The sequence below is a fragment of the Anneissia japonica genome, unplaced genomic scaffold (assembly GCF_011630105.1).
Source record: "Anneissia japonica isolate Jap-2015-1 unplaced genomic scaffold, ASM1163010v1 scaffold288194_len294098_cov161, whole genome shotgun sequence".
NCBI classification, from domain to species: Eukaryota; Metazoa; Echinodermata; class Crinoidea; order Comatulida; family Comatulidae; genus Anneissia; species Anneissia japonica.
The window spans coordinates 60,543-85,544 of record NW_022756127.1 but is presented as its reverse complement, the minus strand read 5'-3'; the positions used below and the strand labels follow the sequence as shown (position 1 = coordinate 85,544).

At 32.9% G+C, this 25,002-nt stretch overlaps 1 protein-coding gene across 1 annotated transcript in view; it reads left to right on the top strand.

Annotated features, from left to right (window-relative positions):
- The window catches only part of LOC117124105 (transient receptor potential cation channel subfamily A member 1-like), a 59,418-nt gene that overhangs the window by 9,855 nt on the left and 24,561 nt on the right, over window positions 1-25,002 (top strand). Inside the window, exons 3-10 of the mRNA XM_033270245.1 lie at window positions 7,950-8,106; window positions 11,927-12,102; window positions 13,760-13,867; window positions 14,010-14,118; window positions 16,654-16,799; window positions 22,220-22,353; window positions 22,939-22,987; window positions 23,610-23,810. Coding sequence (XP_033126136.1) covers window positions 7,950-8,106; window positions 11,927-12,102; window positions 13,760-13,867; window positions 14,010-14,118; window positions 16,654-16,799; window positions 22,220-22,353; window positions 22,939-22,987; window positions 23,610-23,810 — 1,080 coding nt within the window. The remainder of the gene's footprint in view (window positions 1-7,949; window positions 8,107-11,926; window positions 12,103-13,759; window positions 13,868-14,009; window positions 14,119-16,653; window positions 16,800-22,219; window positions 22,354-22,938; window positions 22,988-23,609; window positions 23,811-25,002) is intronic.

Here is a 25,002-nt window from a genome sequence, read left to right as displayed (position 1 = left end):
CGACCCTCATAAACACAACAAACTGAACGTTTAATAGAAATATTCTAGACCTATTTTAAAGACTCAAGGAACAAATTTAGATGTAGGCCTTCGACCAGGCAGGCCGCCCGGGCTTCCTCCTATACTATTACTATAGGCATAGGCCGTAGCCTGGCCTTATGAAATCATCGCACGATTTTACCTGTTTGCATGCACCGACCAAACAGGACGTCAGTGACTGTATTCCCTCTCGAATGCTGAAATGTTTATTTATTTTTTTTTATAACACAATAGTTATTTATCTTATCCGTACTGTACTGCTGATGTGTGATTAAACCCGTACTGCAGGAGCAAAAATCAGCATACGCACAGCTAAATGTAAATACGCACACGTATACTGATCATATCACTATGCAACCGATGGCTGCTACAACAGTTGGTGACAGCGCCCCCCCCCCACCCCCGTCGGAGAGAAAACCACAATTCGTCGGGAAGAAAAACAAATGTAGATGTATTTTCTACATATTAGTAGACAGACTCAAAAATCGATTATATAAGCCTTTGAAACCCCTAAATTGTGATATTTTTTCTGGGGCTTTCGTCAGCGACATCGCGCCCCTCCTTAACATTTAAAGCAATAATGATAATAACGTAAGGCATCAATTTGTTAATACTATATCCAGGATTACCAAACCATCTGTTCAAAAAACAGCTAAATAGATTCAGATCGAAGATATTGTTATGTTTAGGACGGTAGACGTAAATGGTGATTAATATCCGCATTACACACTGCTGAATATCAACTACAAATCAAGACCAGTACGAGAAATTTAGCAGACGTAATTGGTAATACCGTTATGTTACGTTTTAAAACAGTCATAAAATATGTGTAATTTGCTTATAAATTCAAACAATCCCGACCATAACCGGCCGTCAGGCCTAACAAAATTATCTTTAGCAACGACAATTTAGCTTTCCATACATATTCTATGTGCATCATTAATACGCAATATACATTACGGTATGAGGAGTTCAGCCTCTTTGTATGATTATGTGTATAAGTTAATATATAAGCGTGTATATAGGAAAAAGTGTGCTCTCGTTTCTGTATAATTGAGGTAAATGCACCTTAGTTATGGGAAACTCCATATGCCTACTGTATAGTAATTGTTATTAAAAATGTTTATACAAGATTGAAACTTGAGAAGATTTATACATTAGTTTAATATCGCTAATGTTTACTATATTAACGAATGTTCAAGGGACTTAAAATCTAGAGCCTTCTTGATGGTTTGGCCCACGCTCAAATGTTTTGGGGGTATTGTTTGAAGGAAGTGAGTACTGCGTAACTAATTACCCACTTCCTCAAACTACCCCTAGTTATTCCCAAATTTGGGAATGACCGGGGGTAGTTTGGAGGAAGTGATTAATGTGTAATCATCACTTCCTCCAACCCAATCCCTATCAACTGGGATGCATTACAACGTAAGTAAATGAAAACTGAACTGTAACTGAATATTTGTTGATGCATTTTATTGTAGGAATAAAAAATTGGATCTTTAACTAAAGAGCCTACTGAAAAAATATCAATAAAGATAAAGAAATATAAACATCGGAATGACAAAGTTCAATTAACAAAGATACATGCCTACTGCTTTTACAAAATGCTCCAATTGAAATAACTAGTCGAACGATGCTGTTTGGTTCTCTTATAAGAAAGACAAACGCAACAAATCTATTTTGATTTTTTAAAACCGGTAATCCCTCGAAAGTTGTTTATTGCCGAACGCAAACCCGGCAATTCTTTTATATATGAGACAAAATCCAGTGCTCATACCTCGCAGATTTACAGTTCTAAGTTGAGAAAACTATTTTTCATAGATGAGATCAGCAAGCATCTGTAGTAAAAAATATAGCTTAGGCCTATTATTGGTACTATGATTTTTAAAATAGCACCTCAGATTGTTAAACTTGACACTCACGTGTGTGCACCTCGGCGGAAACAAAAGCATTATTAAAAGTATAAGGAGTACTACCATAGTACGTATAAGAGGAGTGTGGCTCCGTGGTGACACTTTTTAACAACTTTTTTAAAACTTCCTATTTTAATATTTTAGCAAAATGTGTCGGGTAATAAGGTTTTTAAAGGATAGAGGATTAAGTACATGCTCAACAAAGAATGATACAAGAGTAGGTACACGAAAGAAGAAAAAAAAATGGAGGGGGAAACCCAACTCAACATGGAGATGGGCTATAATGCAAAAACGAACGATATGTGAATTTGTAATATTCGAACGGGATTATTACATTATTGATTTATTATATAAATCAAGATAGCCGTTAACACTGTTAATTCATAATAAATCATCAAAGAAAAGTAAATACAGTGTTCGAATAAAGGACATAATAATACATGTGTAGCATAGCTCTCAATGAATGTAGTCCTGTAAATAAATGAATAAAGCAATTTTGTAATAGAATGCCTCCGGCGGGACTCGGACCTGCGACATCTGGCTGTCAAGGCGAGCGTCATAACCATTAGACCACGGAGGCTTCAGGGTTGAACAGATTCAAATACCACCAGGTATACCCCATTACACAATATGTACGGCTAGAAACACATAGTTGCATATAATATAAATCAAGATAGCCGTTAACACTGTTAAGTTATATATAACTCATCAAAGAAAGGTAATACAGTGCTCGGATAAAGGACATAATAATACATCGTGTAGCATAGCTCTCAACGAATGTAGTCCTGTAAATAAATGAATAAAGCAATTGTGTAATAAAATGCCTCTAGTGGGAATCGAACCTGCGACCTCTTGCTGTCAAGGCGAGCGTCATAACCATTAGACCACAGAGGCTTCATGGTTAAACGGATACAAATACCACCAGATACACTCCATTACATAATAGGTACGGCTAAAAACACATATTTGCATATAATATAAATCAAGATAGCCAGCTTATACAACCATCCTCAAAAGTAGCTCGGTCGGGTTAAATACAAAGTTGATATACAAGGTTGATGTGTGCTCTTGCAAGAGTGGATTTGAATTGCTTTACAGAGTCTACCCTTACAACATTATCTGGCAATGCATTCCAATCATTTACCTAACGAATTTAAGCATACTTCCTGAATATTATTATTGAAGCGCTGCTTACAAATGTTTAACGAATGACCACGCGTTTGTGAAGCAGTATTAAGTAGAAAAAAAAACATTCAATAGGAAAATCCTCTAATCCTTCCATAATTTTCAATTTTTCTGAATTCATTGATGAAGAGTAACTTTCTGCAATAATGACGGATCATGCATGCCTTACTAATTGATAAGACGAACAGGGTGGACAAGTTCATAATATGTTTTACAACTTTGCTGTAATGTATAAGGTTTGTGTTCAGCCTTGTATAATATCTTTAAGACAATCAAATGGATGATTGTCCATATTTTGAATGAAATTGTGAAATAGAAAAACTGAAACCGTTTGAAAGATAAATGCACATAAATTATTTGACAGTATGTTAAAATATATTCTTTTGTACAACATCTTACTTATGAAGTAGGTGCTTTATCTTGACGCCTTTGTAATTTTATACACAATATATATATATATATATATATATATATATATACATAAGGTATATATATGTGTGTATATATATAGATATAGATATAGTATATAGGCCTATATGCAGTATATGTATGTGTGTATGTATACGGTTTGCAGTCTGCGCTGATGAATGCTCTTTAAATGTATTTATTTTTTTTAATATCCTCCTATTTCAGTATTTTATACGGATATAGCTTAATCTTGAAGCTTCTATAACAAAACCGTTATTTTGCAATGTAATACCGTTAATGCAGAGTTGGATATTTGTAATAATCGTTTACTTAATGTGGGTAGATACATTTTTGTCTTCAATACATACAGTATTTAAAAAGGCAGTTTGATGCAAACATGTTGAATATTTACTACTTGATGTACATAATAAATGTGTCATCAAAGCATTTATTTTTAGGCCAATCAATATAATATTGCTGACCTATTTATGATTGTATACGTATTCATGAGCATCACTGATAGGTCAGCATTCCCAGGTAACATTTTATTTGCATATCATTATTCTTGATAAATTATAGACACTCGTACATAGAAATCGATTAGTATGATATTCGTGCAATCATTCTTAATTTTTTTGTCTTCAAAATTGACAATGTCCATAGGTCTGATGTATTTTATCAACCAGGTCAAATTGCTATTATTTTATGTAAATTAGCAACTTGCCATACTGAAAATAATTTATTAAATTCTAGGTATTTCCAAATTACTGAAGTTGGCAAATGTGGTACCAATCAATAATAGAGCCGGTGATATATATTTTATTACGCGCATTGGTCGGGAAAATGCTTTGAATCTATAGTGTGCAACCATCTTGTCAGTCATATAAGAGATCACGATCTGATATCATCTCATTAGTTGATTTTACATCCGGGATGTTGCAAGAGCGCGCAATCGTTCGTCTTGGCTCATTCTAGATCCCCTCTTCCAATCGATGCACCTAGATTTAGAAAATCTTTCAACAGTAGGCCTAACCATCAGCTCGGGATCTGTTACAATGTCTTGAAATGAATTTCATCTTGGTTTAAAATCGCTGTCAGAAAGTCAGTTTCAATGAGGTTCTTTAGACCTTTGTTCTTTTTATATGGGGGTTGGGGTGGTTTAAAAGTTGTGTTTTATATACCATATTCTGTTTAATATTTTCATCCTAGACATTCCTTAAATCGTATCATGTACTCTCTTACAATGCTGACGACACCATGGGTTTACAGAACCCGGTACGATTTCTGTCGACGGAATTTCTCTGCGAAATGATCCTAAAAGCGATATACGGCACTCATGCAGTGTCGTAAATAATTAGTTACCTTCATATGCAAGAAGTGTAGGATGCGTATTACCAGATCTTAAACGTTAAATAATGCAATTGAGTATACTGTTGTTCAATATATGTTTGAATTTGAATTCTTTCGATCAGAAAGTTACAGTATTTGGCAAAATGAGTAATTTGTGTTTCAATTACAAAAAGAGTAGGCCTATAGGCCTACCTCCATGGTTTAAGGTATCGTTTGAAATTAGCTTTTACATTGTAGGCCGTAAGTTATTTGATTCAAAGTGACCATTGCATCCTATTATGACAAATTTAAATATAAATGACGTCACACAGCATTTGACCAATACGAAGTCAGTCTAATAAACAGCACACAATGAGCAATCGTTTATAATGAAATAAACGGTGACACTGGAACGAACAGAAGAAATAATGAAAACTACTATATGGTTATTAGGAGAGGCTGTTTTCGAAGATATTTTTAATCTGTGTTAATGAGAAGATAAAGAATTGATTTGCAATTTAGTTTTCTAATAATTGCCACCGTTGGTATGTACATTCGTGAGGATTGCTTCATCATGCTGATTGCTGAGGCTCTCATATGAGTTCATGAACATTCTTATATATTCGGAAACACTTGGTTTTCAACAGTTTGCTTATTTTTCATAAACTATGTTCGGCATTCCAACTTTCAACCGCTTAAACGGTATAGGCCTAATAGAACGAAAAAAACACTTTTGGGACGCGCAATTATAAGGCACTGAACAAAACGCGGAGTTATTGATGATTACTTTCATGTTCATACCCGCATTACGATGAGTGGCTTACGGCGATTAAGCGAGATAGTGGGCATTGCAAGGCGAACATACATCGGAGGTTTTCAAACTCGAATCGAAGCAGAGGAAGCAATGCAACTGCATTCCTCGGCTAGGCCTTCAAATACAACTTCGGAAATATCCATGGAGATGATACAGGGTTGGAACGACAAATTAAGCGATGCTTATATTCTAAAAGTAATGTATCTATAATTTCTTTTAATTGAATGTACTGTATGTGATGCATGTTATAGAGATCTACAGTTACAGTTAGGCCTACCGTATAATATAGCAATGCGCGCTTTGTATAATACTTAGTATGATTTAAAACGGATAGTATAGAAAGAGGTACTTGGCCTTTCGTGATTTTAAATACATTGTATATAACAAGACCGTACCCGTGGGCATATCGAAAATCGTATAAAATGATACAATAATATATTGTAATGTTCTTCCTAGACCCTCAAAATTAGAGTATATTGTAACCTATCATACTACCCCCTTATTACCTTCCCATTGTTTTTATGCCTATATAAGCTTTAAAAGTCATATCAGAATATTGGTTTTACAGTTTTATAGACTAGAACGAATATTATATGATTTCATTGCATTACCAAGGCGGCTAGGCCGATTGTATCCATTTCCTATTCTTAGACCTTTAATATTATATACGGTAGTCCACTAAAGCAGTATCCGTAAACTATATTCCAAGTCTGATTGAAATTATTTGTGCATTAACCCTAAAATAGAGTTCAAAACTATGATCGTATCGTTGCCTTCAGACTCAACAAAACGTATTTGATCAGATCAGATTAATTTTTAATGTATTTGGAAGTGGGGTAATTAAGTGACGATTCACTGATGTCAGATCACGTTGTATCGTGAGTCGAAGAATAGTCTGATCCATGAAAGAAGATGGTCTGACGACACCTAATAGTTCAATGATAAGGGCATGGCTTTAAAACTCATGTACTAACAAGTAAATATTTGCCCGGAGTTTGATTAAGTACCTTAAAATATTTAAAGTAGAAATAATTTAAAAACAATCTGACACCGTGAATGCCTTAAAAATGTTAAATTGCTTTTACGCGTGGCAGGACCATCTTCTATACTACGATGTTTATCTATGGAAGAGGTATACAATATATTAATCAAACCTGCTCAGACGTGCAGTGACGTGTTATAATCATGGCAGTTTTTGATTTTCCGGAGCATGAAATTGTATTACGCCTGTGTTTGATTACAACCTGTATTACTACTAATACTGATGAAGCCTAGTGAAGAGCTACTATTTTACAAAGTCGGTATGGTTAAGTGAATTTATTTTAAATCCATAAACACTCGAGTGTTATTTGACCATTGTGATTTTACAAACGAAGATTTAGTTCTTTGTGTTCAAGGTCAGGACCCATCATTGTTACATCCGAGCCGATACGCAGGCTTTCCGTTCGGTATAAATATGTCTTTTTGGTGAAGTTCTTCAGCCTTGTTTTTATATGTTCGTAGCTGTTTATTATCAGTCATACTACCAATTATACTTGGCTTTCATCATCGTTATGATAATTATAATATTTATCATCAGCAAACATCGTCATCGCATTCACACCATTATGTATAGATTTTGTTGTTAGCCTCGCTGTGATAAATTCGTGTTCTGTCTAACTATAGAAAGTCATACTACAACTTGGCTTTCACCGTCGTTATCCTCATCGTTATGGTGATTATCATCAGCATCATCATCAAAATTATCATCATAGGCCTACATATTTATTATCATCAACATCATCATCTTTATCATCATCAACATCACCACCGGCATGCCGAAGCCTCAGTGCAGTGGCATCTTTAGTGGTGAATTGAGCAGATAGGATTCACCGGTGCCATATGAATTTCGCTACCCCCTTCCCCACCCCCTTAGAAAACTGCCTTTCTGTATAACGTCTATATCGAAATATTTTTGAGTCTCCATGCTGAGTACTGAAATTTAAAGCTAACAGAGTCCTAGAAGATAGTGCGTATAACCTGTGGAGGCATTTGATAGAATAGAACTAAGGGCAAACATATCTCCGCTCCACACAATGATTATCATCTATTTTTAACACACATCTTCTCCCGAGGTGTTGATGACTAAGAGTATATCCAGAGCTTTGTATTGCCATAAAGAATTCTAAATGTGGGGAATATTAACCATCCGAGCAATCCAGTTTTATTCAATTCGTAATACACTTAATTTTTTTTTTTTTACTTTACTTCCATTTTTTAAGATTGCCGAAAAAGGGAATTACGATGAGTTTATGGAACTGTTTCACAGCAAGCCTGATCTTATCAACTTCAAGGATAAGCGTGGCGCCGGGGTGCTGCACCATTCCGTCAAGGGCAACAATGTCCACATTATGGAGTTTCTCATCGCTCAGGATGTTGGTAAGATCACTTGTTTATCTAACAATTAAACAGGTTTCTGGTTTAGGCCTAGCTGTGGTTAACAAAACTCATCTCCTTGTCGTTTTGGTTAGCGTAGTCATCAGGAGGCTCAGATGAAGATTAGACAGCAAAGTAATTGAAACGGTGATATACGTATTTCTCCATCTTACTCGACAATTCTTATACAGGATTCGTATTAACTAATTGACATTTTTAGTCGACAAGCTTAACCATTACCGTCGCTTCTTGTTTTACTTACAATTTTAAAGAAATGCAAACAACTACAGGATGGTTTATAACCAGGCCTATATATCATTACTGTCAATGATGTATTTCAAACGTTAAAGAATAATGATATAATATATAAATATATAATTAACTATAGCATTACCGCACGCCAGTTCAAAGTTAATGCCTATATGGCCCTATCTATTTACTTGATTCATAAATGGCATTTTGGGGATCCCGTTTTGGCGTTGTCGTTAACTTCTTACACTGATGGAGGATATAAACGCAAAACCCCAAGGTAATTGTATCCTGTTTGACCGTGCCTATGTGTTCAGGTTTCTGACGTGTTTACCATTTGCTTAGGTATTTGACATCATTATGTCAAATACCTAAACACATTTTATGCCCAAGATCCTAAGCACATTAGGCTATGCCTAAACATGTTGAGCTCTTTTAAACATGACACCAAAAACGGGACAACAATGTGTGGAGCTCTGCGTTTAAATCTTCCTCGCTATTTTTTACAGTGAAGATGAGGGCATATCATACTTATTTGCAATGCGTCCAAGAACTAGAGTTGTTTCACGAATGTGCAAGGGTGGGAAAGTTCAATTGCTTCTATATAATCAACTATTGCCCAGGATACCAGGGCGAAAAATGATTAAAGGATGAAATAATATCATCTATTTGGACGACTACACTGTACTCTTACGGTTTAATGGCTGTAGCTTCAGAAGAATTTGCCATAAACCTACCAGCGACGATGGGCGCCCAGGCTTCATCATATACCAGGGCCACAGTCGGTGGCTTCGATTCATAACATTGAACAAATTATGTTTCTAAACAACAAAATTAGTCATGCCTTGCAATAGAGTTTAGGATTATGCTGAATAATCTGTAAACAATAGAGAATGTTATTGAAGAAAGGTATTCTGCAAATGCATTTGTCATTGTAGAGTATGTCTTAATCGGATTTACGACGTGAAGGCGGATGTTATCGACAAATTTACAATTCATTGTCCGAAGAAGGTGTTTTATTAAAGTTGGACATTAATTCGAAACTAACTAATAACATTTAATATAATATTTTTATTATATTATTATATTATAATAATAAAGCACTAAATACTGATAATTGACGAACGGTTACATTTAGAAAATTAGCTAATAAGCATGCACTTACTGTAATTATATTTTTATTGTTATTTTGTGATTTAGCCTATGTATTATTAATAATTTTTCGTGAAAAATAATGTGTTGTCAAAATATTAAACATTATTTATCTTTAAAAATAATTTAGGCATTCTCATAACGCAAAAATGTAAAATAATCGGAATATTATTTTCTTTTAATTTTTATGATGTAAAATGCACGGCGGTTAATTACTCGAAATTAATATGGACCATTAGTATGCTGCTGCATACTAATGTATCTTTGTTTGAACACATATTGAAGAAGATATTTTACTTTTAGCTCAAACAGGTAACAGAATAGGTTTTTGGAGTAAGATTTGTTTCTTGAAAATATCGCAACATTGTGTGCTGTATTTTATCGATTACATAAAATCGGAAATAATGAATATCCATCATAACACGCGTAATTTAGTATTTTTTTGTTTTGAAATAATGATTTTAAGTATGTTATCGATATTAAGTTTTTTGTCACTCTATGTTTATTTTGTTTATTTAACTGCAATTTATAAACAATTGTTTCTAAATTTTCTATTGACTTTCCTGTATTTCTAAAAATACCGTATTGAAAGGTTGGTGTTAAAAAGATATATAGGACCGTTTTTCTATGATTAACTAACTACAATGCTAACATACTGTACAACAGGCGTGTAACAGACGATCATACCATTAAAATGTTCCTAGCACTCGTTTCCATTGACATGTAGCGGAAACATCTTAATTGCAGGTACTGCACAGGTTTTATCATTACCACATGAAAGTACGATGACGTGAATTTTGTCCAGCAGTTGTATAACGAACAAATCAATAACACAACATTACAAATGCGAAATATATAATATCATTTATCCAATAAACGTAATCCGGTGTCGTTAGCAATGAGCTGTATATTATGTCATTTTCAATTCACAGTAAGTACAGTTGCTAATTACAAAATGGAAGTGATGCTATAGATAATACTGAAATCCAAGTAACAATTGCTTTAAAATCTATGCATTTCTTAAGAGATTTTAATAGCTGTATTGTAAAAGCATTGGCATGTTTACAACTCTTCTTAACGGGGAGATTGTTGTATAGTAATCTGAAATCCCTGCCAATATTAAATTGGGACAATGTGATCCTTTATTCGTCGTCTTATATTAGTGAGTGGGGTTGGTTCCAGTCGTGGCAAAGATGTGCGTTCCAGATTATTTAAGCCTAAACACTTCGTATCACTATTTATATATGATACAGTAGTAAGAATGACAACAGAAATTCTATAATAAATTATTTAACTTGAATCGCATACATTCGTGTCGTATGTGTCGAGGCGTATGGTACCATCAGGAAACTATATTCTTGTATATAACGGGTCAATTGCTAGATTGTCAGTCAGAGGATATTGACTTTCTGCAAATAAAAACCTCGATCAGATAACATATTGTCATACCTTATTAACTGTACAAATTTACACAAAAAGCGTTCCCTAAGCTAACATACCGTAATTATTATGTAGAGTAAACGTTATAGACCTACTAATACTATTAATCATTGAAAGGATTTATTTACGATATATTTATTGTATGTGGTGGTCAGTAATGGTGATTGGATCTTCAAGATTAAAGATACATAAAATCGGCAGAATGATAATAATAATCAAGAGTCATTAATACAAATGGTAACGATAATAATGTTCTGGGACAGTTGGGATAGTCCCACACAATTTTTCTATTGGGTCCACAAAGAATGGGTCCACGTACATTTTTCTCATATTTTGTGTAAAATGGGTCGACTTTTAAGAAAATGAGTCCAGATTTCTAATATTTTGGGTAAAATGGGCAAATTTTTAAGAAAATGGGTCCAGATTAATCATACTTTTTGCGTAAAATGGGAGAACTTTTATGAAAATGGGTCCACATTATTTGAATTTACACTTAAAGTTTGTCAAATCTGATATTGCCCCACATTGTTTGAAAATCCTGGCTACGTCATTGACGCTCTAATTCTGAGACTCTAATTCAAGACGTCATTTTTTCAAAGAACCAAATAACATTCATGATCACTCTTTTAACAAAACACTAACCCTCTAATTGGAGACCGACCCCGAGACCACCCTAAATTTTCTGGTCCTAAAGTGGTCTCGCATTGGAGGGTGAACAGTATAATATTAATAATAATAATAATAATAATAATAATAATAATAATAATAATAATAATAATAATAATAATAATAATAATAATAATAATAATAATAATAATAATAATAATAATAATAATAATAACTATGAAACACATTAATCACTTGTACTAATCAGTTTAATGAATCTTGTCGAGGAAAAAATCTCTAATTAACCATGTCAAAATGATCTACTTAATTATGCTTTAGAAACTATCACGTTAAATATTATTCATTTTTTTTCCAGACGTCAATTTACCGGATTCGGCACTAAACACACCCCTGCATTGGGCAGCAACGCATGATAAACCTGAAGCCGCTCAATTACTGCTGGATCATGGCGCCAATCCAAACGCACTAAACGGAAACCACCAATCACCTCTTCACATTGGATGTGATAGAGAGTGTGTCAGGATTGTGGCTGTGAGTTCATATTCTGAATTAGAATTACAGTTTCCATTCTTTAGCATTGAGAAAATAGGTTAAATCAAAAGAGTGCTTTGCATGCTTATGTTGTAGGCATTAGTATTTTTTGTATAGGCATCGACAGCTATTATTAAGCAAATATGTTGAATCTGACCCACCACAGTCTGAACAATTAAGGTTGTTATAGGCCTAACTTTAGTGTAGTTGCATATTGACCAACAATTAAAAATTTAAATTGGTGAAATTGATTTAAAGTTGCTATACCTTAACATAGAGCAAATAGGTTCAATCTCACCAATCATTCTTAATTGAAATTAGCAAAACGTCTTTGTTTTGGCAGATTTCTTACACCTTATCTTTAAAAAAAAAAAGAAAAAAAGTTCACTTAATCTTTTATAAAAAAAAAAAAAAGGTTCACGCACCAATACCATATTAAGTATGTGCGTTTATAAATATACAAAATATCACAGGTGATGAACGAAACCATCAATCACCTCTTCACATTGGATGTGATAGAGAGTGTGTCAGGATTGTGGCTGTAAGTTCATATTCTGAATTAGAATTACAGTTTCCATTCTTTAGCATTGAGAAAATAGGTTAAATCAGAAGAGTGCTTTGCATGCTTATGTTGTAGGCATTAGTATTTTTTGTATAGGCATCGACAGCTATTATTAAGCAAATATGTTGAATCTGACCCACCACAGTCTGAACAATTAAGGTTGTTATAGGCCTAACTTTAGTGTAGTTGCATATTGACCAACAATTAAAAATTTAAATTGGTGAAATTGATTTAAAGTTGCTATACCTTAACATAGAGCAAATAGGTTCAATCTCACCAATCATTCTTAATTGAAATTAGCAAAACGTCTTTGTTTTGGCAGATTTCTTACACCTTATCTTTAAAAAAAAAAAAAAAAAAAAGTTCACTTAATCTTTTATAAAAAAAAAAAAAGGTTCACGCACCAATACCATATTAAGTATGTGCGTTTATAAATATACAAAATATCACAGGTGATGAACACATAACGTGCTTTTTCGTAGACGTCAGGTGCTTTATATTACATGCTGTACTGTGGTTTTTACCATCCTTGAAATAAGATTTATTTAATGAGATTTGTAAATCACCATGAGTAATTATGAATCATTCATGCATTGTACACTGTCCATTCATAATTTGTTGTCAATTTTCGCCATTAACAATGTCATTATTATCTCATTAGGTAATACCCTGTTTACAAGTAAGATTATAAAAATGCATCGGGACTTAAAGCCGGGAACTCACTGCGTCTGACGTCGTCGGCCGACGCGATTCTATAGAGAACATAACGCAACGATGCCGCGCAGCGCATAATAACGATCCTTCAGCGTGCCACCGAAAATCAGCAGGCGGGTTGCGTCGTGTAGCGCTCATATGGAGTTGAATTCGTCGGCCGACGGTCGTGCTACAGTTGTACGACCGCCGTACGACGCAGTGTGTGACCGCCCGCCATTACTCTGCACAAATGACTAGGTTAGACTGAGTGTACCTATTTTGATCTTTCAAGAAAACATGTCTCATTTGCTCGAGATATTATTCTAATGTGGTTATCGATGAATATTGCCATTAGGGATATTAATTATTATTATTAATAATGTTTATGTTATTCGTTAATAGATTCTGAGCAATCACAGGGAGACTGATATAAATTTAACCGGAGATGCTGGCCAGACACCTCTTCACTACTGCGCGGTTAAAGATAATATAGAGACAGCCAAAATACTGGTAGGCCTAACCCTTTTGGTCGTCTTCGTTCGTCGTTTCTTATTCGTTCGTTTAAATATTGATGTTCTCTAATTATATATTACCTAAACATGCGAAGTTCTGTTCACAAAATTAATTTACGTTACTATTGGTATTTATTCAGATTAGAAAAGAAGCCAAAATCACTATACCAGACGCTAATGGGATGTACGTCTTACATGCGGCAGCGACTCACGCATCGTCCAGGGTGCTAGACCTATTGTTTAAGGAAGGTACGATAAACAAGGCCTAAACTAAAGTTAAATAACATTACAGGTCTCTCTTCAGTAAAAGACCACTTTTGGGACCAGGATTTTAGCAGACTTTAACAGCATTGGTCTCTAATTAGAATCCCTTTAATTAAAGACTGGCACTCTGAATGTCGTCTTTATTTATCTCTGTTTAGAGTGAAATTAAAGAATGATATAGTAAATTTAAGATTGTTTAATCCCAAGTATTTTTAGAATGGATGTACAGTTACTGTATGCTGTTAATGATTCTTAATAATATACCATTTTCCGGTAGTCACATATCAATGCGGTCCTTCTACCCACTCACCATTACATTACTAACAACACCGTCCTACTAATTCAATATAGAGCACTGTAGGCCTATGCATCATTTTATGTTGTGTATTATTTGGATGTATATCTATCATCATATCATTATCATATTTAAAAAAATACTATAAGTTTTAACATTTTTAGCAGTCTGCCAAAACCATGAAAATATACATTACCAGATGTTTGAATGTTTTGCTCCAAGTGTTTTAAAATAGATTACTGCACGCTGTTAATTGATTGTAAACCATTTCTAGGTAACCACACATCAAACCCTGCGTTCGTGTTCCACAAATGTCCATTTAATTAGAAATATACAAATTTTCAACGTCCTACTAACACTATTGGTAATCATCACATAACATCGGCTTTTGATTATTTTGATGTCTATAGTCTGTAAAAAAGAAAAGAAAAAAGAATTACTGCACTAACACTACTATATATTTTAAAAGTAGTAAAACATTTACAGTTTGGTCTGTCAAATCATGGTCTTTTGATGTTTAGAATTCCTATAAAGACTCAACAGGAGTCCCAAGTTGGGAGAATCCACATCCGGGAGATCTGTTTAAAGGAGTTTTCTTGAGATAATTGATAATACAGTAGTAAAAACTTGTAAAAGTATGCAAATGTCATCATGAATTTGCGGGAGATGGTTTATTTCGAGAGATTCTTACTTGCTTGTATGGGAGTGCAGGATATACTGTTACTGCATGCTGTTATTAATTCTTAATAAAACATTTCATTGTAGCCAGACATAACTCGTCTTTTAATTACAATATTACTAACATATGCCACTCAAATTATCATTGTTCAATGTACGGTACACGAAACACTGTACATAAAACAGTGCATTGGCTTGTATGTGTAAGTCACATATAACACAATTTATTATAGAAAAATTACCATTAACTTCACTATATATTTTATAGTTGTCCTTAATTGGAGGGAAAATTTTTATTTGGGTGCGCCAAAACCATAGTCTTTGGTCTCTAAAGCGGTGGAATCATAATTAGAGGGAACAGCTATGATAAAAGACTTTCATCCGGGGCCGCAGAAATGTAGTCGTTAATTTGAGGAGTCTTTAATTTGAGGGAGACCTGCGCTTTTAAGTTATTAATAATAATTACTTTAAAAATATAAGATATAAATTGCGCCATAACTAGCTTAATACTGTAAGGTCTGTCTAAGAACTATCTTTTTATCGTTCACTCAAGAGAACGTGATCATGTAAAATTATGTGCCATCAAGCTTGTTCTATGCACGTAGCCTACGTTATAAATGAAAATGGAATAATTCTTGTTAAAGACAGAAATTTTACATTTAAGGCGAGATTTTTTTAATGCTTTCTTTAGCGAACTGAAATTTTCATTTTTTGTTCGTGGCGGAGGGTACGCTAATTGGCTAAAAGCAAAATTTTATTTTTAATTGAAATCAGCATTATTGGCGATCGGAGGGCTTGCTAACAAGGTATACAAAAAGACTCGATTAAAGAAAGGCAATTGTTTTTGTTATCTTGCTTTTGTTTACCTACATCAAAATTGCGTTGCGTTGGGTTGACAAAACATGCATGATGATAATTATTACTACTAAGAACTATTTAATAAAGGGAACTATGTCCTAAATTTCCCTATGCTCAAATAGGTAATGGGCTGGCTCTAACTGAAGGAAATATTACATTGGAAAACTAATTCACACGCAATGCAAGAACTTTTAATGCTATTTTATTTTACAAACAAAACAAAACAAAACAAAACAAAACCATAAAAGGCTAAAAATCTGTCAAGGTTGTAGGTGCAGATTTTTAATGTTCTTTAATCAAAGTTCAACCACCTCAATATTCGTCTTAAACTAAAAAAAATAGTCAAAACTTTATAAGCATATGCCTATTATGTTAAAACTCGGATGAATATTTTTTTTTTATAAACTATTAAACAATATAAAATTATTCAAGAACCATTTAAAACCCATATAATATAGTACTTTATTAGTGTTAACATTTGATTGTATTTTGGTAAAATAGGGCATAACATTAATAGTTAATTAATACCAATTTAAAAGAGTATATGCTGTAATACATTATTAATGTAATATTTGATTGTATTCTGTTAAAATAGGGCATAAAATTAATATATATATATAAATAATAATAATGATTAACCTTGCTGCCGCATCTTAGACATAGTATCAGTGCCTGTACCATCTTTTCAGGAGAGAAAGCTGGGTGTACCAGGATGAGCATGCTGTCCCTTCTGGATAAAGAACAGAATTCAGCCCTCCACTGTGCGGTCAACGGCGGCGACATTAATGCTGTCAAACTATGTCTGGATTTTGGTGTATCTTTGGATGTGAAGCAGGTAGGCCTAGCTTTGATTCGATTATTATCAATGAATTCATTATAAAACGGCAAAAACATTGATATCCCGAATTAAACACTAGTCCACCGAGCAGGACCAGACTTCTGAATCAACTATTGTTTTTTTTTTCAAATCAAATTAAAGCTTTACATCTAAAATAGTTCGTATTTTAACAAAGCCAAAATAACTGTAGAATTTTTTTTTTGTTTCAATTTTGTTAGTGTTTGTCGAGACAGTCTCAGGTTTTAACAAAGCACAAAAGGTATACACATTTACAATGCTAACCTTTCATCTGTGTTATCTAATTGAGGAGATTTAAATGGCAAAATAACAGTTTATGGCACTGACGCATGATTTACTCCCGGATGTTGCGGCGTTTGACCTGGTTTAACAAATCAAAATGATTTTGATTGTAAAATGAGCTAACAGTTTTGCTTCAGTTATAATAATGATAAAAAAATTATATAAAATATTTTTTTTTTTCGGTTATCATGGAATGGGAAGAATTGAATCTATGAAAATTCTTATAGGATAATTATTGTATTTTGATACAGCGAACCCAATCAGGCGTTGGAAAAAAAGAAATCAAATAATACAATTTTGCAAAATATTTATTTCACACACAAACCTATACTAAATAACATTAAAAGAAGCTATCATACTGTGGCGCTCTTTACTAAAATAGATGTTATTCACATTATTAAAAAAAAAAAAAAAACAACAACGAATAAGAAGTTCTACAATTCTATAAATTGGGCTAGACCTACTGAAAGTGAGGGTGCAGACCACGTCGACACTGAGATGCGAACATTTTTCAGTATTTATTACCTCTGGGTTCCTGGAAAAACTTAAATTACCAGAATTACTGGTAACCATCATATTAACTTAAAACCAGGTATTAAACCTTTTTCCAATCTACTGAGATTATAGGGGCTAGCCGACATAAATTGTGTAGTTCCGTTTTTTTTTTTCCAATTTCACTGCTACATTTTGCTGTTATATCAGCTAATTTTTAAAAAATTCAAGCGAAGTATTTGACGGACTAATGTGAAGCGTTTTGTACTTTAATGAATACTGACAGAGTATTTACTGACACGTGACCTATAGTAATCAACCATGCTAATTAAATGGTAAGTATATAACGTGTACGATAATCCTTTATAAATAAGAGCCATCACGGTAGTGCTATGCTCAACAATTACTGATTGCTTTTAGAAAGTTGTCACTTTCGCTTAAGGAGACGGCGTCACAGTTTGTTTAATTTCAGTTGTTGTTTATGCATAATCCTTATCTCAGTCACATCCGTACTTATACGTCCAGTCATTAATGTTATTATTACAATTAAGATTATAATAATTAATATTATTGTTGTAATCTTATCGTTATCATAATCATTACCTCATTTGTTATCATTATCCTTATTCTATACTTTATCATTATTAGCATTATCGTCGTCGTCATCATCATCATCATCATCATCATCATCATCATCATCATCATCATCATCATCATCATCATTATCATCCATGATATTTCTCAACATCCTCATCATGACAATGATGATTTTAATAACTACAATGATAACGATAATAATAATAATAATAATAATTATTATTATTATTATTAATATTGTAGAGAAAATCTTGCATAAATAAGTAATATTAGACATGCATGATCCAATTTGCCTTTTCTGTTCATTAGTTGCTTATGTAATCCAACGGTGTAATTCGGGTTATATTCTTTGATGTACAGTTCAAAAGTTCTCCATTTAATTACTCTCTCCTGGGTAAACTAATTTCTATCATTTATATTCCTCATCAATTTTGCAAAGAGTGATTAGGGTAATTGACAGAAAATTCATTTGCAAAATGAGAGAGGCAGAAAATCTAATTTCGTGTACAGTACATCATTTTCGAAATATCGGTGTTTGTCTTTTACTTGACCTGTACCAGATCAGCGTGTTTGTGATTAATATTATAATTAAGCGAGTTTTTCTTTCATATCATTCTGTAAATTGTAGTATTAATGACTCCAAAAAACAATATAATATGCTTATGATAATGAAAATATGTATTGGTTTTAATGGTGGCAGTCGATGCCATTGCTGACATCATAGTAACGTACAGTAGTAAAGGAGAGTTATGATGTAGGCTTAAGTTATATTCCATCTTTAAAGTAGGTCTGTTATGACCAAAAAGTCGTAAATACAGTACCCATAAAAATACAGATTAAACTATTATTTGACATTAGGTTCAGGTATGCTTTGTGGTGTATATAATTAGACTTCACTACAGACTCCTGTGAAAATACCAAACTTTAAAATACGTTGGGCGATTGTCATGAAATGATAACTCAATATTGAACTAAGATTGGTTTATTACAAGGGTAGTTAAAGTTTAGTATAAAAATATTGTTTACTACTGTTGAACGCGAACCTTTAAATATAAGTTAATTTCAGTAATTTTCTTGTGATGTGTTTCAATGCTGTGCAATTTTGAGTAATGCTACCGTACCAATTGTAATTGTTGGAAAAACCAAGCTGAGTTTATTTACCAATATTGTCATCATTGTTTGTACTACAGATGATAGATGTGGGGTCATACGTTTAAAGCCTGCATAACTTGACTTAAAACGTTATTATCTCAACTATACGACAATCATTATCAGGTCTAGACGTAAATCGTAATGGGAATAATTGCAAATATGGACCAATAAGTCCAAATTTTTGCATTTTCAACTGCATTTACGATCAACCTTGTATAGAAATGATATTTTGAAAAGAACGCCATAAAACCTAATATTTAGTATATTAATGTTTGTAAATTTAATAACGGCATTCGATACGGTAAAGTGACTAGAGGTTGTTGTGATCATTTGTTGGCTATCTATATTGCTATATTACTATTATTATTATTATTATTATTATTATTATTATTATTCACTTTATTCAAAAATACACGTAAAATCTTGTTACAATTCGTCGCCAAATGCCAAATTGTTTGCAACAATTACAATTTTTTTTTTTAAATCATTCAAATGAAAATAATTCTTTGGTATTAGAATTGTTATTATTTCTATTAAAAACTCTTTATGGGAAAATGTTGCAGGCCTAAAAAATTACTACGGTTTCGAGAAAACGTACATTCTATTTACAATACGCGTTAATCAATTCACCGATGTCCAAGTGCTTACGATTTTGCGTCGACCTTACATGCGATATAATCACTATGAATTTTATGACAGCTTTTATTATGCGCACAGTCATATTGAAGTGATTTTGCAAGATTTAAATTAAATCCCGAGCAACTGAGGTAAATACACTTTATTATAACGCCCTTATTACGCGAAAATGTTTAATCACGAGATTTAAGTCAATTAAACAAGTATACGTATGCACTTTATGATACATTCACTCCCACCGCCGTTATTAGGCCTGTTCCTACGCATATTCTATTGTAATGGAGTAGTAGACCTGGGTGTTATTGACGCGTAATATAACTACTCGGTAGTGTGTACATGGTTTGTTCACATTTAGCTTGTTGAGCCTCCTCAAAGATTTGATTAATGCCTTGTGCTTTTGTAAATGTACTTTATAAAGAGAGATATATAGACGCTGATTCTACTCAAGAGCATCAAATGAAGCGCATTCAGTAATTAAATTAAGAGGATCACGCCCACATAAAGAGAACGTCTTATTAACTATGCATTACGTACGTATTTTAGCAATTGTTGTAATGGTTTTCTTACAATTTGGTCCTATATTGTTAAAGAAACCTAATATTTTTATCGGGGTTTGAACCCAAAACCACCCAAGAACAGTTTAGATGTTCTACAAATGAGTTATTTTCAAATTAGAATATGGTCTTGTTTTGCATAAATTACTAGGGTAATATATTATACAAGAACTACTACTTCTTCCAGCGTCCCTGCAAACTTAACTATCATTTTAGCTGCCTACAGTATCCTTCTATATTATATTGTTTCCATTGAACAGAATAATGAATCTGTTCATTAAAATACAGGTCTCCCTCTAATTGAAGACCCTCCAATTAAAGACAACCTCCAATTTAAGACCACATTTCTGTGGTCCCATTTTAACAAATGTCTTTTATCTTTATTATTCTAATTAGAGACTAAAGCAGCTAAACACCATGAAAAAAACGCTGGTGTGTTTCATCCATCCTAATAAACATACCCAAGCATTAACCATATATCAGACACTTTCTGAAAGTGGACTCGTTTTGTAGACTGTTTTTTTTAATGAGTTTTAGTAACAGTTTTACTTTTACCATTATAGCTTGAAAAGAACTATAGAACTCCCACTGACGCGGGAGACTGCAAAAGATAATTGTTCATTTCCATGCTAGTCTACCATCCTTGCCAACTAATTAAGAATCTGAATTCTTTCTGTAAAATATGACTTGATGTTTTGAACCGTTGCTAAACTACCCTGGCAAAAATGTTGAAATGCCTATAGATAGCTACTGTTCAGAAATGTCTCATCGAAGTTTGATAAAAACAATCTGTTGAACTACCGGTACACTACGAAAATCTGTGCTACGCATTACGTTTAGGTCGGCCAGCAAATACATCGTCATCCCTATTACAATCCGTCGAAAAAGAGCTCGTTTAAGTAGCTTAATCTTGCTTTTATCAGCAATCCGTAACCAGAGGTTTCAAACACAGTGTGAGACAATCCAAGCGTGGACTTATAGTCATTTTCTTTTAAACATAGGTCGACATTATGCATAGAAAAAATTTACATGTAGAATGGGTCTTCATTAATATTTCTACGCATAAAGTTTGTCTACCTTTTAGACTATGTTTGCATTTATGCATTGGTTATGGATAAGTATACAAGGATATTAAGCCTACTATGAAATACAGGAAGTTTCCTCTTCTCAATTTCAAAGCAAATAACATGAATTGAGATTTGTTTTTGCATATTATGTCACATGGTGTACAGAAAGTATATAATAATTATTATTGTCAACTCACCCTGCAAAAGTTTGCTTTTATTTTTTATTTTTAGCTGTTAATTAAACTTACTACATGTAATACCAGAATTATCTGAAATCATATAGAATCCATTACTGACTTCTGTATTTACAAGGGATGTACATTACCTTCATTAAATTTCCTACTTATTGTGATGTGTTTAGTATACCCATTTTAATAATGTTGTTTGTTGGAAAGTCAACACTGTTTTGTTGAGTTTGGTGGTCAATTTCATCTCAAATAAACAACACACTCTAAGTGTTGTATCAACAAGCTAGCATTTCTCGTCTTAATAACCCGCGTCATCAGTTTGCGGGCGATTATTGATAAATGCGTTTTACGACTCAAGTACTCTGATTACCTTTATCCTTCTCGTATATGCAAAACCAGTTATATTTATCATTTATGTAATTTTTTTTCAGGATGACGGTTCAACACCTATCCATCTTGCTTGTTCTTTAGGATGTCTAAACATCATGAAGCTCATGCTTGAAAGACAGCCAGGCAAGCATCTGCTTGAGATGAAAGACAGCCAACATCAAACACCGATACACAAGTGAGCAAAGTGATAGAGTAACTGCAATTAAACCATTACTCATTCAATGTAATAAGAAATCAATCAGTCAATCGATCTCGATTGATCAATCAATCAACCAATCAATCAATCTGTCAGTCAATCGATCTCGAGTGATCAATCAGTAAATCAGTTAATCGATCTTGATTAATCAATTAATCAATCAATTAATCAATCAATCAATCTCGAGTAATAATCAGTAAATCAGTCAATCGATCTGTATAAATCAATAGATCTTGATTAATCAATCAATCAATTAATACTTTGATCAGTCAATCAGTCAGTCAATCAAACAACTAATAATAATGTATATTTGTATATCACCGTTATTATAGATTTTTTAAAAACAAAATGAAACGTGGCTTTTTATATCAAATTTCGCAGAATGCTCAATTTTACTAATGTGATAATTTTTTCAAAACACAGTCACTATTCACATCTTGAAACAAATCTTAAATAGCATTTGAATGATGGGAATTCAACTACAGAAATACAGGATATAGATTAACAATTGACCTCCAATAGTCCTATTTCTGCTATTTTAAACTAATTTTATTCATACTGCAGGGCCGCGATGTTTGATCATGAAGAACTTGTAAGATTTCTGATTAATGAGGTAAGGTTACTTAACACAACGAACTTTAAAATCTAATTAGTCTACATTACAAATACTATTTTATAAAGTTATTCAATCAGTAGCTGATCTGCAGATTAGGGTCAATATATTATTAGCATGCCATCTTTAAAAACAACCGTTAATAAATTTGCCACTCTGTAAACCAGATGAAGCAACAGATGTATGTTATAGTTTATTAACATTCTAGGCCAAAACAGGATGGATAATTAATTGTGTTTATAAATACTATCATAGCTTAAAATACTTTACAAATGAAATATAATATAATTAATTGTATATTTATTGCGCTATATTTAATAATGTCTTATTTTATTATTGTATAAGATACTGTAACAATTATAATCCTCAGATATACAGTATGTTTAATTTATTATTCTCAGAAAGTAATAGGCCTAATTTTGTTATGCAATATTAAAATGTAATAATAATAATGTTGAAGCAAGTTAAATGCTTTTTAAAACTGTTTAGTAGAGGTCTTCTAACTCAACAATCAGTTTATGATTAATATTCCAAAATTTTTTTTTTTTTTGTAAAATACAAATAACTAAATATAATAATGTTCATTTTATTTATAGTTTTAAAAAACACAATTTTTCCCCAGGGTTCGAATATAGATCCGGTAGATAAGCACAACCGCACTCCTTTGCTATTGGCAACTGCACGCGGTGGTTGGCGAACAGTGCGCCTCCTACTGTCACGTGGTGCAGACTATAATCGTGTCGACGGGCAAGACAGGAACATACTGCATCTTACAGCCATTAATGGCGCCGGTCCACTTTTCTTTGGAAAAGAACTATTTAAGGTGAGGTACAGGTAGATTATAATAGTGGATGTAAATGAGACCAACTATTTATTTATTTTTAATTATGTATGCTTAGATTTGCATAAACAAGCGTAGTGTATGTCTACTTGCAATCGAATTGTTGTACATTAATTTACATTTACAACAGACAGAAAGTTACAATACGCGAATTTACTAATCATAACGTTAGATTGTGAACAAGTCAGTATCAGATTTACTGCAAAATCAATTCTAACAAACGCAAAATATCTTTACATGATAAACTTTTGGTTCTAATCCAAGTCTGTTGAACAGTTGTCATATTAGTCATCAAGTATTAGGTCAACCATCAATGATATTTCCTAATAATAATCTTTCTGCACACAGAAGTTTACATTCACTCGACATTCCCAGGTTACTAGGTTTAGTGTTCCTTGATGAAACAATGCCAATTACACTGAAGTTTTAGTATTGTACTAATTTCTAAATTTGCTTAAAGTGTATAACAATAGCAAACTAACGGGGGTTGTTAATCTATTTAACCTAATCAATTTCAATTCATATCTCTATCAGTTCATGTTTGAAAACGAAGTTAACTTACAAACTAATTAAGGAACTATGAAGGATATTCCAATCAGCGAAATTTAATTATAACCGAATGTACAGAATCCTATCGATAAAATAAGTTATTCGGAAGTTGGTATCTAAACTTTTAATATGCAAGTAATATATAGCCATCAATACGCATTGAATTTAAACTTACATCACATTAACGGGGAGTTAAATAGACACAATAATTAAAAATGGAGCTTTTTTCACCACTCATTCTCAACTGAGGAGGCTCAGTAGTTCTCGTCGAACGGTAATTAAACTTTCATTTGATTTTGTTTATTTATAACTTCATATTAAGTGAAACAATTAAGTGCACACGAGAAATATTTAAGTTTATTAACCCAAATAAATTTTGATTTATCTCTCGGTTTATTCATTTAAGTTTTGAAACGAAGGTAATTTCAAAACGAATTGAATCTTCAAAAGCAAACTACAACTGAAGGTAATGAGATCTTGACAAAATCAGCACATCACGGTTCAAAAACAATGTATTGGCAATTTAATGGTTTCAAAGGCTTATTTATTCGATTTTAGAGTCTACAAATGTGTAGAAAATTCATAATTTTTTTTCTCCCCGACAAATTGTGCTTTTTCTCCCAGA